General features: G+C 40.1%; 1 protein-coding gene across 1 annotated transcript; it reads right to left on the bottom strand.

The window, feature by feature from the left end:
• Positions 1-458: 458 nt before the first annotated feature.
• On the bottom strand, positions 459-16164 carry slc4a1b (solute carrier family 4 member 1b (Diego blood group); the record flags this gene model as incomplete). The annotated part of the gene is made up of 16 exons (XM_084456429.1): positions 459-539; positions 1572-1745; positions 3112-3281; positions 5115-5356; positions 6447-6613; positions 7077-7166; positions 7295-7540; positions 7986-8180; positions 8495-8643; positions 8901-9104; positions 11411-11615; positions 12400-12584; positions 12756-12798; positions 12936-13008; positions 13258-13393; positions 16020-16164. The coding sequence occupies 16 exons, from the start codon at positions 16162-16164 to the stop codon at positions 459-461; spliced, it is 2505 nt and encodes an 834-aa protein (XP_084312555.1).
• Between the last annotated feature and the right edge of the window lie 1852 nt (positions 16165-18016).

The following is an 18016-nucleotide window of genomic DNA, read 5'->3' as shown; positions in this document are numbered from 1 at the left end:
GGAATAGATTTGCCGCACTTCAGTAGGCAACCTGTTAGTTAATTGAGGTTGAGTGTTAAAGGGGATGGCCGTTAAGTTGATTATTTTAGAGTGTGGATTTAAACTCTATCAATAGCTACTACAATCACATTACATGCATTTAGGATACTGCTTTAACAAAGGCGTGGGCTTTCTGCTTGTGAAAATGCTTTTTTTGGAATCAAAGAAAACAAATTGACACTGAAAATAAAATCTAAATGAAAACAATTGTTTTTTGAAAGCACTTTAATTGAGATTTGTGAAAATGTATATTGTTAATTGAATTTCACTTCTGAGTCACTTCTGCTTGATATACAAGTGTCACATCAAAGATGTACTGCTCCACTAAAAAAAGGTTATAGAGGTAATGCCCCCACCCTCCCACCTCCAAAAAACAACTTGTCAATTCTGAACAAAGGCCTGTTAAGGGTTGGACATTTCTACAATGGCATCTGGGATTCATTGTACACATCCTGTCCTGGCTCCTCTTCAAAGGTCACTTTGGCATCGTCTGCATCCAACTGAAACACAACCAAACGAGGAAACACCTGGTAAACCACCCTGATCTCCGGAGCTCCCTTTCTGTTTCGCAGATCATTCTGGCCTCTGTCCTCTCTAGTTAATTCCTTGGACTCCTTTGGAGCAGGTCTTGATTAAGACCTGCTCCAAAGGGCTCAGGACCACAGACTGGGGCGAAGGTTTACCTTCCAACAGGATGACCCTAAGCACAGTCAAGAGAGGCTTCGGGACATCTCTGTGAATGTCCTTGAGTGGCCCAGCCAGAGCCCAGATTGAACCTGATTGAACATCTCTGGAAAGACCTGAAAATAGCTTTGCAGCGACGCTCCCCATCTAACCTGACAGAGCTTGAGAGGAGCAGAGAAGAATGGGAGAAATACCCCAAATACAGCTGTGCCAAGATTGTAGCGTCATACCCAAGAAGACTTGGGTCTGAATACTTACGTACATGGTATATTCAAATTCCAACACATTTCAGAGGAGAGCATACCGAGACTGGTAAGATTACACCCTGTGCTTCCCGTCTCGGAAAAGCAAATTTATCATAGATTTCCAAAGCATTTATATATGCTCCACTGACTTCCATTGTAGCCCAGTGAGAACCTGCAGAAAAACTGCAGATAGCTCAATACTGGAATGATCAGTGAAATTATGGTCTCAATCTTTCAGGTTCATGGTAGACAGACAACAAATGGGGGTAAATGTCCAAAATAGCAAAAAAACAAGAACAAAAAACATTGTCATTGTGGGGTATTGGGTTCAGATTTTTTGATTAAAAAAAACAACAAATAATACATTTTGGAATAAGGGTGTAATATAACAAAATGTGGAAAAAGTGAAGGGTACTTTCCAGATGCATTACATTAGGACCAAACCATGGGGAGATGTGTTGTCAGGAACAAAGACACATGGTACAAATTCTTGCAACTTATGTACACAAACACACATAGTAGATAAGTAGACTACAAAACAAAATGGATCTACTATATGCTGTGTTATACTGTTCTTTTTGTGTTCAAATTATGATCACTTACACATTTCATCTCCAGGTTGGTGAAGAGGCGACCAGTCATGAACATGCGCAGCGGGATAGTGAGGATAATGACGAAGGGCAGGGCCAGGGAGGCTGGGCTAGACTTAATGATCCAGAGCACCACCAAGCACACAACTTGGATAACGGTGTACAAGTGCATCTTCATAGTGCTGACCTGTGTCAAACATTTGGTTGATGGTAGAGAGTTAGGATACAGTATGTCCAAGAAATACCTAATGGACTCTCTAGTCATAAACAATTAATGTACAGTACAAGTGAAAGGATTAGATGGACAGAAAATGCAATTAATCTGCATCCCTATTCTGGCATCACAAAAGGCCTACACATAGAATGATCCTGTTTTTAGCTAAATATAATATTCAAATGGAAACAAGGCTCCCATACCTTTCCAAAATTGGATGGGATATTCTGGAAACGTCCAGACATGACAATTCTGTTGTTTTTGATGTTTAGACTAATTTCTTACATTTTTCCACTGTTATAAATCATGTCAGATTGTGTGTCAAAGCCTTCTCTGTATCATTAGTGCAGTGCCTGTTAAAAACGTGCCAATCGCACGTGTGCACATTCAAACGTGCCTGTTCGGAATGCTATTGACCTTTTCTGTGACAGCGCTGTCAATTGACAACATAGGAATATGGATCATATGGGACACCTCCATTTATTTTAATAATGATTTGCCAGCAGAAGACAAGTTGTCTTAAGTTATAAGTTACACTTATAAGCTAACCCTTGGCAATGGGGTGAGGTACAAGTATAAACTATAAAAGGTTGAGAGCACATACCTAAATACCAAAATATATATCAGACATGCTTTTAAAATATACACCTACTGTAGTAGGTCAATCAGGGCCTCTGGCACTGAGCTTTTAATGGTTCCTAGAGCCAGGACCAGGGGAGGCAGCCTTCAGTTCTTATGCCCCCAGCCTTTGGAACACCCTGACCTGAGAATGTCCATGGTAACTTTTAAGGAAGATCTTAAATCTGGTAAGATTACACCCTGTGCTTCCTGTCTCGGAAAAGCACATTTATCATAGTTTTTCCAACACATTTACATATGCTCCATTGACTTCCATTGTAGCCCAGAGAAAGCCTGCAGAAGACCAGCAATAGCTCAATACTGGAACGATCAATGAAATTATGGTCTCAATGTTTAAGGTTCATGGTAGACATACCAACAAGTTTGTAAACAAAACAATGGAGAAAATAGGGGTGAAAGATGCAAAGAAGGTTGGTAAATGTTAGGTATGTAGGGTAAATGTTACAGGCTCAATCAAAAAGGCATCACAGTAGCCCATCGGTACTACATTCGGTATAGTGTAAAACTACAGTTGGGTTAGAATATTTTCAAAATGAAGGTGATTAATGTGAAAAAGGTAATGTATCTAATGACACAGGCTCTGACAAACAATCTGACATGATGTATAATATTGCAGAAATGTAAGAATTAGCCTAATCAAAAACTTTTGCAATGCTATGCGAGGACACATTGTGATCCAAGTGATCAGGTGACAGTTTACCTTGGTGGCATACGGCTCATTAGGATGGTACTTCTTAGGTGTAAACAGGAGTAATATGCGATCCCATAGCTGGATGCCATTGAGTGAGGTGACTCCCATGTAGAGGAAGATTCCGAACAGAGCAGTCATGGGTATCATTTTCAGGATAGGCTCCATGAGAATCGACAGCCCTGAGGAGAGCACATTGTAAAAGCCAATAAACACAAGCACTCATAAACTAATACAAGGGTTAATATGTTTTACTAGTAAAGACTATTGGCAACTTGGAGGATCTGCAGGGGTGCAGCTGCCCACTGGGCACATGGGTTTTGCCCCCTGGTCTCGCCATATCCAAATACGTCAGGATCCCACAGGTTAGTGGCATATTGGGCCGCCACTCCCGAGGGTCCACCGCTCGGGACGTCTGGTCACCCACATTATACGTCCTGTCCGATCGTGGTGCACAAACATGATTGATAACGTTTTTGAATTCAATAGAATTGCATGCCAACCGCTGTTATTTTATTGCCTGACTCGTTCACAAGTTTGCTTGTTGAGAAAATGGCAGAGCGTGCAAAACGGTCAAGTGCTTGGCTTCATTTCACAAGAGTGAAAAGTATTGATAGTGGTATCAATAAGGACCCGAATCATTAAGCAGACTCGATAACGGTATCAATATTAATAAAAATTAATGATCCCCATCCCTAGTAAGGATGTACCTTAATGCCATAGACTTTGAGTTTATACTTTGCCTTGAGATAGCCAACAGAGAAATGCAGGTTAACATTGACCGGAGGGAGGGAGTGATACCTGGACAAACGCTTTTCTAGGTGCGCTGGCTTACAACCATGCACAAAAAAACATTGCCTCTTGTGGTAGGTGCGCTGGCTTACAGCCAAGCACAAAAAAACACTGCCTCTTGTGGTAGGTGCGCTGGCTTACAGCCAAGCACAAAAAAACACTGCCTCTTGTGGTAGCAACATAGAACTGCAGGTCAACAACCCGCCGAAGGGAGGGAGAAGGGAGGGAGAGAGGGAGGGAGTGACAACCAGACATTTGCTATCTTTGGTGCATCGCCACGCACAAAAATAAGATGTCTCGTCTGCTGTGACTTTCCTGCAGAAGTAGCCTACCTCCACTTCAGAACTGTTGAAGCTTCTTCTACATTTACTGACCTGTGCTCCACCAGTTGCGGCTTTTTGTTTGGACATAACTCTCTCTCTCTCATAACAACGTGCCTTCGCAGTACCTCTCTATGAGTTCTGTGTGCACACAGGCCCGTAGTGTCATGACCTTATATGGGGCTGGTGGGGCATTTAGCTAATTCAGGTGAACGAGAATACGCTTTCAATGAAGTGGTGGCATTCATCACTTAGGAGAACACAGCCGTGAACAACTCTGGGGTTGACGAACACGTTCATGAATCTGACAGACTTTTCTTAAGAAGACACTTAAGAAGAAGTTTGTGAATGAGGTCCAATGCTTTTCTGAACTTTCATGCCAATAAAGCCTTTGAATTGAATTAAATTGAACATTTAGACAAAGAGGGTGACAGAGGCAGATAGATCAACCAGTAAGGTTGCTGAAATGTGGCACTTGATCGCCAATAAATAAAACTTCAAAACAATGATTTGATAATGAAATTATCCTACAAATTATTTTGTCATGAAAATATGTTACACAGTAATAGTATAATAACCAGCTAATAATGTAATAGCTAATAACTAATGTAATAATAATAAAACGGTTCCTATGTTATTCGGTCAGCAATTTTATTACATTATTGTCAAGTTATTATACAGTATTATTGATTTTTAATACATCAAGTGGATGGATACAGTTCGGTTTAATTCTATTGGTTTGCAAAAAACAATTCACACTGTTGTCCAAATGGAGCGAACCACACTCACAAATGGTGATGGTGTAGTCTGAACACACCCTTCAGCACATGCTTAAGCGAGCCAAGTTTGAATTCTGCCACCCACAATACAGTAGATGTGTAAAAAAGAAGTCCTGGTACTTACCGACAAGCAGGGCAACCAGAATCCCACTGATCCTCTGTTCCAACACCTTCTCGATCTCAGGCTTTGTCCCTTTGCTCATGACGGTGAGGGCGTTAGCGTGGGTGACCGAACGCACTGTGGCAGCACTCAGCCATGGCATTCCAAATATGGCACTGCATCCTCCCATGCCCACCAGGAGGAGCAGGTCAAAGTGAAACCCAGATCCTTTGACCATCTTCCGTTCTGGCTTACACACAATGAGACTGAGGAGGTATGCATAGGGAGAGATGTGATAAAATATATATGTACATGTGGAATTAAGGATGAATCATTTTAAGATTGAACACTCATATAATCACATTAGTCATATACTTATATATATATCAATATGAAAAACATAGGATACCGCATGTTTGGGCTTTATTGTACATGATATGCAGTATCCCAGCAAGACAGACCCTGACCGAATCCGGACAAGCCGATTGGGGCCAGCTCAAGTCATATTGTGATAAAATCACACTGCAGCAAGTGGGAAATCCAAATATGGGCCAATGCTTCTCAGACGTTATGAATAGAATATGACCTTCTGGTCTCAGCCCGACATCAGCAAAAAGTAGTCTAGGCTATGAGTGCTATCTGGGTAGCCTACTGTAGAGGAAAATGTGCACTAGGCCTACACCCAAATTAGTCTTTCTGAACTTTTAATATGTTCAAAAACATTAATGTTATCTCACCAGCTGGGAACATTTGCGTTGAGTTACAGTTTTTTGTTTGAAGATGCAATAATGTTTAAAAAAAAAAAAAGATAAGTCATATTGCACAGGTGAAATGTGGTCTAGACTAATTTCAATTGATGATATGGGAGCACTGGTAGGTTCATAAAAAACAATATAAATCAAATTGATCCGCATTCTTAACATGTTTATGCTATATAATACAAATTATTCATACATACTGGTGTAGAACCTAGGTCACTTAAACGTCATTGAGATGACATCCTGGAAATGACGTAAAAAAAACTCCATATGGACTGAGATTTCGCCTAGTCCTGAATGTCAAAGAAAGACGCTACGTCATCATGACGTAATTTTGCTTGCTGGGATATGACATATTGTACAAAACAATATTTAGGATCAAATGCTTACAGTACATCTAATGATCAGTGAGTTGGTTTTCAAAAGAATAGTGTGCACTTCACCCTTTGGTATTTTAAATCTATTTGGACAGAATTAAAGAAGAGAGGATGACAGACGAATACTGTAGCATAGAAATGGCCAGATCAACATTTGTGTAAGAAGCTGTTAGATCCTGAAGTGGTCTTTATTGAGATAAATCGGTATTAAATTCACTTACGTGGTGATCTGGGATTCAAGGAAGATTAGGATGAAGACAAGCAAGGCAGGGACTACACAAGCAAACATCACCCACACGGGAAAAGGCTTGTGCTCACCAAAAGGGTTGATGAGCCAGCCTCTCATTGCTGGATTTGACACCATCAGGCCTTTGGGCACCACTAATTTCTATCCAGGAAAAAACAGCAGTTGGGCAACAATAATTAATTTAATCAACTATTCATTATTAATTATGAACAATATTTTAATTTATTATTATTGTTATTATTATTATTATTAGTAGTAGTAGTACTGTAGTAGTATATGATAAAAATCAACTATCACTAGCAACACAAAGGGGTGATACATTATTGGTTGGGGACATGTTTACTGTGTACTTCAACTCTATGTATGTGCATACAGCTCACTAATACTGCTTGTTGATACATTTAAATCCAGTTACTACCATGTGAATAACTATATGTATCTCAGTAGGAGAAATTAACTAGCAGTGAATTGTCTTGACATAACATGTGTATAAACGTACAAAAAGATGTATAAACTAAAGGTACTCGTATTTTACATTATTTCTAGAAGAAATTGACAGCAAAACAGCCCTGCTTAAGAAGCATTCAGAGGTGTATGGACTAACCTGAGTGTATGTATCCTCTATGTTGATATCCACAACAATCATGAGGAAAATTGCAATGGGGACACCAAAGTCCCCAAGCAGGCGACGTATCTGAGGTAGAGAGTAGAAAATGCTTTGCAACAATGTTTTGATACAAATATATTTACATGTATTGTAAAACCTGACTTGACATTGCATCCATTACATTGTACAAATAAATTACTGGGACGTGTACTTACCTTTCCAGGCAGGAAGGTTCCATTCTTAAACTGTCTCAGAAAGAAGGCAATGAAGAAGCAGCCTAGCATGAGGCACATAGAGAGGAGGGCAGTATTGGGGTAGGCTGGGTTGATGATGTTGGTGATGGTAGCGGTGTTCCCTGTACTGTTGTTTAAATGATCATGGATGACCACCGGTTGCCAAGGGTTGTCGGCCGTCATGTTCAGGTGGTCATAGTTCAGGTTCAGTGGATGGGCCTTGAAAATCTAGAAAACAAAATAAAAGGAAGCTCAGTAATCTTCTGTTTACAGTATTTGGTTATGAGGACTACACAATGCATTAGGATGTTTACAGTATTTGGTTATGAGGACTACACAATGCATTAGGATGGCGCCATATGAGTAATGAATAGGCATCACACATTCATTTGAAGGTGGAGAACCTTCATCTTAATTTTTGGTAATTTGATGATAGAATTACAGGGATGTTATTATGTTATATGTATATAATAATACTATATTATTATTATTATTATTATTATATAGTAATTAGCAAAGGTACATTTTCTGAAATGTGGTGCCATCCTAATGCATCTGAAGAAAATGTGTGGAGTTGCTGAAAGCAGACATAATATGTAGCTTAATAGTACTAAATGGATAGATAGGACAAAGGGAACAATGGTGTGAGTGTTGATGGAGCTGGGAAGTATACCCTGGCCAGCTTGGCGAAGGTCTCGTAGATGAAGATGAGGGAAATGAGGATGGAGAAGATCTCTTGGGTAAAACGTGAGATGAAGCGGACCAGGAAGCTGCCTTCGAAGGCCACAATGATTGTCACGATGACCACCAGCCATATGCCCACCCAAACACGGCCCACGATGTACTCTATGTCCTGTGACTTGCAGAACTGGATGGGAGACGAAGGTGGATTTAAGATCATTACTGGTCAATGGTGGTTAGACATTAGCTGAATTACGTCAAAACTGAAGGGTCCTTATCATGTATTGCCACCTAACACATAGGGAAGTATTCTGAATCTTACATTTCTGAACATTATGCCTTGTGTTTGAAATGATCTTAAGTGATGATGGTTATGACCAAATAGAGAACTCTAGATGCATTAATTAAGATATATGATTGTTAAGCCCAAAACACACCAACCCAACGGTTGGTCAAAACAGGACGGGACGAGATTTGATGTTTGTTTCAGACATCACTCACAGCAAAGAAAGCTTCCTCAAACACCAGTAGTGGACCAGAGAAGCCAATGACCAAGACAGGCTGGGCGGCTATGAAGCAGAAGATGATCCCCTGGATACTGGTAGAGACCAGGAGCTCTGAGACACCTATCATGTTGTCCACCTTATCAGCTGTAGGAAGGAAGGATGGAGGGAAATAATACAGAGGGGGAATAGAAAGCATTATGGAGTTACAGTGGCAGGTGGAGTACATTTACTCTATGGGTAGGCGGAAGCATCACATACAAATCTGTTCTATACATACAGTACAGTACTTATGGTAAACACATAACACACTACAGGTATCTCTCTCTCTCTCACACACACACACACACACACACACACACACACACACACACACACACACACAAATATAACTGCAAAAGTACCCAGCAGTCCTCCGAAGGTGATGGCAGGGGACAGGGCGGCAAAGTAGATGAAGATGACAGCGGCGAGGACTTGGGCACTGAGTGCATCTGTTATGTCACTGATGTAATGCTGGTAGCGTCGCTTTACATCTTGTATCATCCCACCGAACAGGCGACCGGTACGGACCAGAGGGTCCTCACCAGGAGGCCCAGATGGTTTAGATGCTGGGAAAATGGAATAAACAAATACTGAAACATTATAAATATCTATGCCTTTTATAAAATTATTGACATCTACTTAAAATGAATAATATACATATCAGCGGCACAACTATTGTATAAGACATCGCACATACATTACACAATGTACACATACTGGGACTCATTTATCATTGTGGATACACCCTTTTTCATTTACACCTTTTTCATTCAGCACTACATTTACACCAATAAAAATTTCCGCCTTCAAAGACGCCATCTCAGACATTCTCACATTCCTGCAAATGTTTTTCCTCCATGTAATGTTCCCATAATTATTTGTTTCTTTCTCTTTATCTCCATTACTGTATGTTGTTTGAGTGCTTCTGTCATGTGCTTGTTTGGTTGCTATTATTGTTGCATTCATGTTTGTTTAGCTGCTATTGTTGATGTATTTTGTGTCTATGTGTAGTTATTATTGATGTATTGGTAACACTTTACAATAAGGGTACATTAATAAGCATTAGTTAATGCATTATTAAGCATTAAGTAACAGTTAACTAATGTCTCTATTAACCATTTACTAATGTTATTTATGTTAACTACGGTTAACTCACCTAACCCTAACCCTAACCTTAACTAAGGTGTTAATTAAAATTAGTAACCTAACCTAACCCTAAATAAGCATTAGTTAACAGTTAACTAATGTTTTTTGTGACCCTTATTGTAAAGTGTGACCAATGTATTTTTGTGCTTTTAACAAGATTTTATCTTCTAGCCCACCTCCCTTTCCACTTAAGTGGCTCTTGTCAATTTCGAGGCCGGTATTGTAAATAAGAATTTGTTCTTGATGACTTGCCTGATGAAATAAAGGTTAAAACAACTTGAAAGTCTTCTTTCCCTTTTATTTGCTGGTTTAATGGGTTGTCTGTGAAGGACAATAGTAAATAGTATTGTGAACGTCTGCTCCAAGATAATTGTCCAGCAAAGAGACTCGTGCTCCCTTTGGGAGAAACAGGTGGCCCAGAAAGCAAAAGAAATGATCAGCCAGCCTGGCCATGTTTAGCCCAGTGAATTCACTGTAATGCCCTTAGGCTGCCGGTAGAAAGTGCCCCTTAGGAGAACAAATAGCTATACTAAATCATTCATTCCTTCCGCCATCAGGCTATTGAACACTGACAGTAGTCATTTCAAATGACTTATGCACTCAACTTGGTTATTTATTTATAGGAACTATAAAATGTTTTATTGGGGTAATACGGATATACTGTATCTTAGACTATTATTATTTTCGTGCAAATGGTTAAAAAACTCAAAATATCCTTGACCAAAAATGCTCAATTTTGCATACTGCAACTAGAGACCATGCGTAACTATTCCAGAACGAATTGCCATGATTCATCCATAGGCGCTATAGTAACTGATTCAGAATGCAAATTTTAAAATGTAAAAAAAAACCTCTAAATTCTGGCATTTCCCCCCATTTGGTGCAAATTTATGAAAGCAAGGATATTATCTGCCCTCAAGGGAACTTGCCTCAAGAACCCATAAATTCCACAATCTCTTGCAGGTGGAAAATTTGGCAAAACATATAAAACATAACTTAAAATCAACCGTAGGTCCGACTGGCCTGAAATTGCTTGTGTCCATGTAGGGTGCATGTCTTTTTGTAGACAAGCACCCTAAGGCATACATTGCAAGATGGTGACACTATCAAATTGTAGCATGTCGCTTCAGGTGTTCATATCTCAACATGGAAACTACAGGTATTTGATCATTTTGGTCGTAAGCTAAAATAATGCTTTAAATATCTCATGAATACTTTATCTGATTTATAGTCTCCATCAAGGGTAATGAGGACAAATCGGTTTGTTAAAATGTGTGTAGTCTGTGGGGTTAGCACTTTATGCATTCATATTTCAATGTCATATTTGCCATTCAGTTGAAATTAGGAAAAGTAAGTAAAGCAGCTTATTTGTAAAGAATTTCCACAGGAACACAGACAACTATGTTCAGTAAACTAATTTGAAATGTGTTTAAGAACATTTCACCATAAAAGTAGAACAAACTCAGTCAAAATTGGAATGTCAACAGAGCACCAAAGATTCAGTCAAATGAACTATGTTTCTAAGTTAAAAGGGCATCATATTTAACAGTTCCTGTGAGTTTTTAAGTTGTGTGTGTATGTAAGCTGCAAATCAATTGCCCTTCTTGGGACAAATAAAGTTGTCTGAACCTGAATCTATCTGAGCATATTGTACACAAATGCAAAGTCGTTTATGTGTGTTTTTGTGTGTGTGTTTGTGTGTGTGCATAAGCATCAATGAACATACGAGGCTTGTTGTTCAGGCGCAGCAGTGGGTCTGAGGGGCAGAGTCGCTCCTGCAGCAATTTCTTCTGGAAGTCAATGATCGATGTGAGCATAGCTTCGTCTTGGATCTTGGTGGGTGGGATCACGATGCTGCAGTCCAAGAAGTCAGCCACAGCATCAATAAGCTGATAGGCATCTTGTGCCTGGAACGCTGCCTGACTGAACACCTTGTGTGAAGTGTAAAGCGGAAGAAAGAAAGAACTTCCATGACTGAAAGACACCCGGTCACTTCTCACATTAGTGTTACTACTGTGTATAATTAGTCTTGCATAGCCAGACCTAGCTCTGGTCCAGGGTGTTAGTGAGGTGGGAGCTCTCCCTTATGCCCTGTCAGGGAACATACATTTCTCTGTTCGCTTTTTTCACTCAGTATGCTCTGTGCTAGTGCTGGAGAAAGCTCTGACTGTAACCCATTATCATTCTGGGATAGAGAGAAAAAAATGCTGTATTTCTTTAAACCAATCACATTGTCTTGGGCGGCGCTAAGCTTGGTTTTTTTTCAACAGTGCCCTTACCAAATAGTGTTGGGGGATTGAATCTGATTGGTGCTGGGAGAAATAGCCAGTGCAAATGAGAGGCTTATCCCAAAAACCTACATCCTGTGAGTCGACTACTATATAATTACTAGTTTATTTACTTGTTTTAGTACTATGTAAAACAAGCATGTACTTATAATATTTGTAGTATTTGTATTTATATTTTATAGTGCGTGTTTTCTACGCAGGGCTCCCTCACAAAAGAGATCTATGTCTCAATGGGACTCTGCTTAAATAAAAGTAAAATAAAATAACTGTCAAACTGTGCTTACATTATAACTGGGGGCAGGGTCACGGTTAGAACATGACTTTTATTATCATGAGTAATATTGGTGTAGTTATAAAACAAAATACTGTAGTGGTAATTTCACATATCTCCCTTCTTTTGCTTTCTTGCTCACATTAGTTCACTTACTCTATCAGCCATGAGAGCTGTCATAGCGCGGCCAGTCTCATGGTAGTCCATGTCGCTGTTGCTGGGGCCCACCAAGACAAAGATGAAGCGTACGGGCACAGGGGCCTCCAGAGCAGAGGCCAGGACCACTGCTTCCTTCAGCCGCACAAACGCCATTGTAGGACGCTCGAGGAAGTCCAAAGCTCCTGAACACACATGCACAAACACACACACACACACACAGACACACACACACACACACACACACACACACACACACACACACACACACACACACACACACAGATACATGATAAGACAGTGCTCATCAAAGAGATAATGTCAAAGTTCTATAGTCCTTGCAGATGTACACTTACCTACTAGCACCATGGAGTCCTCCACGCTGTCAGATGCATCTCTCTGAGAAAATAATGTATTATCACAAATGTATAAACTGGTGCTGTTATCAATGGTTTGTGTCAAGGACAAATTTGAGAAACATGTTATATTTAGAGTAACTACTGGGGTGATTCATCACATTACACTGTTTGCCTTACTCTCTCTTTGACTGAAAATGTCTGTATCTCCATCCCAGCAGTCAGGGCTTGGCTCTCTGGAGCGGTTGATTGGCTGAGGAGAAATAATGTGTCCTTGAGTTAGCATTCTACCAGTTACCATAACATGAGATTCAGTACAGTGAGAAATGAACCCTGAACCCTGTGACCCTTTCTATGTGATTCTATAATATCTTAACCTGCTGAGTAGGCCTAAGTCTGAGCTATAATTCTGAGAACTTCTTGAAAATGAACCAATCTCAAGCAAAGCTGTTTATCATTATGCTTGCCTAGTTCAATACAGACATGTGATTGAGGTTTTTACCTGTGGTTCTGAAGCAAGGCTCTGAGCATCCCACCCTGGTCACCAGGCCTGATCTCCTTCTTGTTGACCAGAGCATCTACCATCTTTTCAGCAATACTGGTCAGAGTGCGCTCCTCGTGGTCCAACATCACTACACCTGGACATGAGGTAATTACCACAAGAAATATTAAATCACTCCCTGTCCTGGTCCCTGTGACTTTTTGTGACTGTTGTCTTCACTCCCTGTTTTCCCTTCTCCTTGATGTTCTACCCTGCTCCCTCTGTCTTCCCCCCCTGTCACCCTGCCATGGTCTTCACCCTCTTTATGTCCCCCTTTAGGCCCTCTAGTCTCTCTAGTTACCTCCAGCCCAAGTCCCCCAGCTTCAGCCCTAGTCCTTGTTCCCTCAGCCTTTGTGTGTCTGCCTGTTGAGCCACTGTGTTTGTGTTTTCTGATTTGTTCCCTTAACCCTTCACTGTCTGTCTATTGTGTGTTTTTGGGCCTCTGGATTTCAGTTTTCTTTTTTGTACTTTCTGGATCTTTTGGTTACCTTTCTGTTATTAACTCACTGGACACACACTGCCCGCCTTGTTTGTCCTGCATTTGGGTCCAACTCTTACAATACATACATCGTTTCAGACAATGAGGTAGACCAGGGTGGCAAATGAGAATAAAAGATAAAAGATAATGTGTGAGAGAGAAATATTATATATTATATATTATATATATAATATATAAAGAGAGGGTATAAAAGAAGGGGTAAAACTGAGAGAAAAATGGAGGGACAAGGGAGTGTGTGAGAGCATCTTACATAGTTCATCTTGACTAGTCAAACAGAAAATTGGACAATTGAATTGGACGGAGAGTAATTTGACCGGGAATCATTTTTATATGAATATGTGATAGGGTGGGGAATCCTTGAGGTTCTTTTATTTTTCTATTGGGAAGGCCCCTGCCAGAGCATGTGAGCGAAATTGAGTGTTAAAAAACCCCGCTCCACGTTCACAGGGTTAATTTTGCTCTGCTCCACGCTTGCTCATCGCTCACCCAGATTTCCCCACTTCCGCTCATATATCCCCTCCCTCCAACAAAGAGAAAAGGCTGCGTTGAAATCCATGCTTCGTGCGTGATAATAGACCTAGGTCTATACAGTCTGCAAGATTCTGTATATTGCTGTATAGGCCAAGGCTTATTATAATGTTTCTAGTAGGCTAATAAAAGACACCATTTAGGCTATTTGCTGAAACATATTTTTTAACTAAATTTTAACAAAATTCGCAGTTACATTCACAGACTCAGTCAGTATAAAACATTAATGAGCCAAGTGAAACAAAATAGGCCTAGGCCTATGACGTTCAACCCTTATGTTGGACTCTGAAGGAAAACAAAGGATATGACGTTCAACCCTTATGTTGGACTCTGAAGGAAAACAATTATTGTTGAACTTCATTGTCGAGGTGGCCGATTTCTGACAGAAAATATAGTAGGCTACACAGGTGCATTCTGGATCGGGCATGCTTCAAACTCATGGGCTGTATCCCAAATGGTAGGCAGCTGCCTGCTGCCTTGCTGTCTAGCAAGGCAGTATCCTTTGGAGGCAGTGTTTTTGCCTGAAGTTGCCTGGAAAGGAGTCTGGATTGAGACAGACTTCCAAGGAAGCAATGCGTAATGATGTGATGATTTCAAGTCGCTAAAAACCTGTCGGTCAATCATCACATGATATAAAATATAATTCTGGAAAAGGTGTTTCCTGTCTAACAGAACTTTTCAGTTGTCAAAACGAAAACCCAATAAACTTGTTATGCTGGCCAGCTAACGTATTCCCAAATAAATGCTTGTTTAATACGTTAGTTTAGTATTTGACTACCTGTAGCCATCACAAATGGTCCTAGCTTCAGATGAAGGAACAAGTTCGTTTTTTGTATCCTGTTCTTTTAACAACTGTTAAGACAACAATATGGTAAGCTAGTTACTTTAGCTACGTAGCTAGCTAAAGATATTGGTCCCCAAATAATTTTACAAACAATGCAACGTTCAGAAGAAGGCAAACAGGCAAAATATATATATATATATAAATATTTGTTTTTTTACTGATGTTAAGCAGGCAACACTTTTTGGTTTTGAAATTAACTCTGAGAGGTGAAGTCCAAAAACTCACCTGCAATTACCGCTTATTATCAAAGGTGGGGCCAAAGACAATGAAACTGAATCTTCGAGATTAAATAAAAGAAAAAAAAAGCTTCATAAGCACATAATCTTATATGTTCAACAAGTTAATATACTGTAGGTCTCTGGGGTCCCCTGTCTGAATATATTTGCTGAAACTATCATTCAGATTAAGCATTCTAGCATGCCTCTATACCACTCTGTTTCAGTCCTGTTCTGGATATGCCATTTCATGTGTCTGTATCAACTGCCTCCAGAAGTTCAAACAATGCAAATGTTGTAGGACATTTCTGAGTGTCTACTTTTTTTTCTCCAGATGGGGGGCTTGTGATGTCAGCAGCCTAGGAAAATCTGAATGGTTTGTTGAATCATGTTTTCTGAATTAAGCTGCCCACAAAAAAGGACTGGGTTGTCTTATTTCAAACTTTGTGTGTTAGTAGGCCCACTAGAGACCCAAATGTGCACTGAAAAGGTGAGTTTTTCTATTCAGGAAGGATGAATGGGCCCCTCACTCAATTCAATTCATATCAGTCCACTTTCAAATATAGGGATGAAGGTATTGCATCAAAAGTATTGAAACAGGGCCTTTGATCCAATTATACTTCCATTCAACCCTGACCTGTGTTCATGATGCGTTGAAGCGTGATGAGGCTCTTGAAGGTGAGGTAGGAGATGTGTGAGGGTCCCCAGTCCCCGGCCTCAGGGTCATTGCCCCCCCATCCGCCTGTCTCCTGCCAGTAGCCCTGTTGGTTCTGGTCCTTCATCAGCTCGTATAACTCCACGTAGGCCTGAAAAAATACATTTACTGTCAGACTCGACTACATACGCCTACAGAATAGCATGGTTTAGATAATAGAGTTGGACTACCAAGGTTGAAGCCAACATGTGAATTGTATGTCCCTGTGCCAAAAGAGGCTATTTGCCATGATAATTGCGAAACACTGGTCAATTAAGAGTTGGGGGTGAAAAAAAGACTGAGTTTGCCAGCATATTTGGGCTCAAAATTATGTATAATTATGCACAGTTATTTTCATGGCCCACATGGAATATATATATATTTTTTTACTGTTTCTTATATTCTATTCTCTTTTGCCATATATGATCCCGCCTGTTTTATTTTCTTATTTTAATATTGTTTATTTAATTTTAATACCATCTGCTAATAAACTGTTTTTATTTATTCTGTAAAACACTGTGTGCTACATAAATAAAATTAACTTTGATTTTGGGCCACATTTCAGTTACATGCTAATTCCATGAGCTGAAGCAGCATGGCAACTAGTTGGAATATGATCCCAGGGTTCAAAACTGTGACCAAATTGGTCGCATTTGCAACCTTTTTGAGGGTAATGCGATATAAAATGTAAATGGGTCACATTAAAGGTTAAAGTTTCACTGATTGAGACTCACCTAAGTGCGTGAAATTTGTTCTCCGCATTTGACCCATCCCCTGGGGGAGCGGTGAGCAGCAGCGGTACCGCGCTCGGGAATCATTTGGTGATCTAATCCCCCAATTCCAACATTGGTGCCAGTAAAAATGTCTACAATTTTATTATAAAAATAGATGGCAATGAATGTCATAATCGGTCATAAACAATGAATTGGGTCTATATTGATTATGTTGTATTTCAAACAGTTTCAATACTAATTTTCCATGCTATCGCTGCTCTCTCCTTCCCCAGCTAATTAGTTGACCTAGCAAAACCTAGTGTAGCCAGCTAGCTAGCTTCTGTGGCTACATCTGATGTTATGTGACGTTAGTGCTAGCTATGCTCCTCATAGCTTTATGGCTAAGTAGCTAACTTGCTATCTTATTTAATCAGTGACTGTTGTAGCAGCTTGCTATGCATTTCCAATTGCTGGTGTAAAGTGTATTTATCTGATGACAAGGCTATCTTAGCATATATATTTTACATTAATTGTTACTTTTATCAGCCAGACTGTAGGTAGTGGTTTAAACAGTGCATCTGCAATATCATCCACACCTCCCTCTGTCATAAACCTAGATAGCTTCACTAGTTGATTCATTACTGTACAGTCATTAAAATAGACACTATTGCTTAAGTAAGTGAAGTTTCATGTTCATCTGACAGTTGTAAATATGAGCGCCTCTCCTAACTAGGCCGACACCGATTTATTTTGACGGCAAAGTGAATGGACCAGCAAAGGACTGTTGTCTGGCATGAGCCAGCGGAATGCGACAACGGGACTGAGAAGGGCTACATTTAGCCCAGACATTCCAGTGAAACCAGGTAGTCAAAATAACTTACCTGATATAAAATGGGCACCGCAAACGCGGGCATTTTTGATGATGTCCTCAGTCCAGTCCGTACGCTTAATAATGGCGATTTCGTCTGTCTGGCGTTATAGTAACCGTTTCAAAACACGAATTTCAAAATGCCGGCATTTCTATGCTCTTTCATGAAAATGTATGATGGTAAATGGACTGCACTTATATAGCGCTTTTATTGAAAACGCTTTACAATGACGGCTTCTCATTCACACACACATTCACACAGCAATGGCAGTAGCTGCCATGCAATGTGCTAGCCTGTTCATTGGGAGCAATTTGGGGTTCAGTGGCTTGCCCAAGGACACTTTAAATATGTGGACAGG

This window comes from Borostomias antarcticus (assembly GCF_949987555.1).
Source record: "Borostomias antarcticus genome assembly, chromosome: 22".
In the NCBI taxonomy this organism is placed as follows: domain Eukaryota; kingdom Metazoa; phylum Chordata; class Actinopteri; order Stomiiformes; family Stomiidae; genus Borostomias; species Borostomias antarcticus.
The sequence above is the reverse complement of the archived record's forward strand: the minus strand, read 5'-3'. Positions and strand labels throughout refer to the sequence as shown.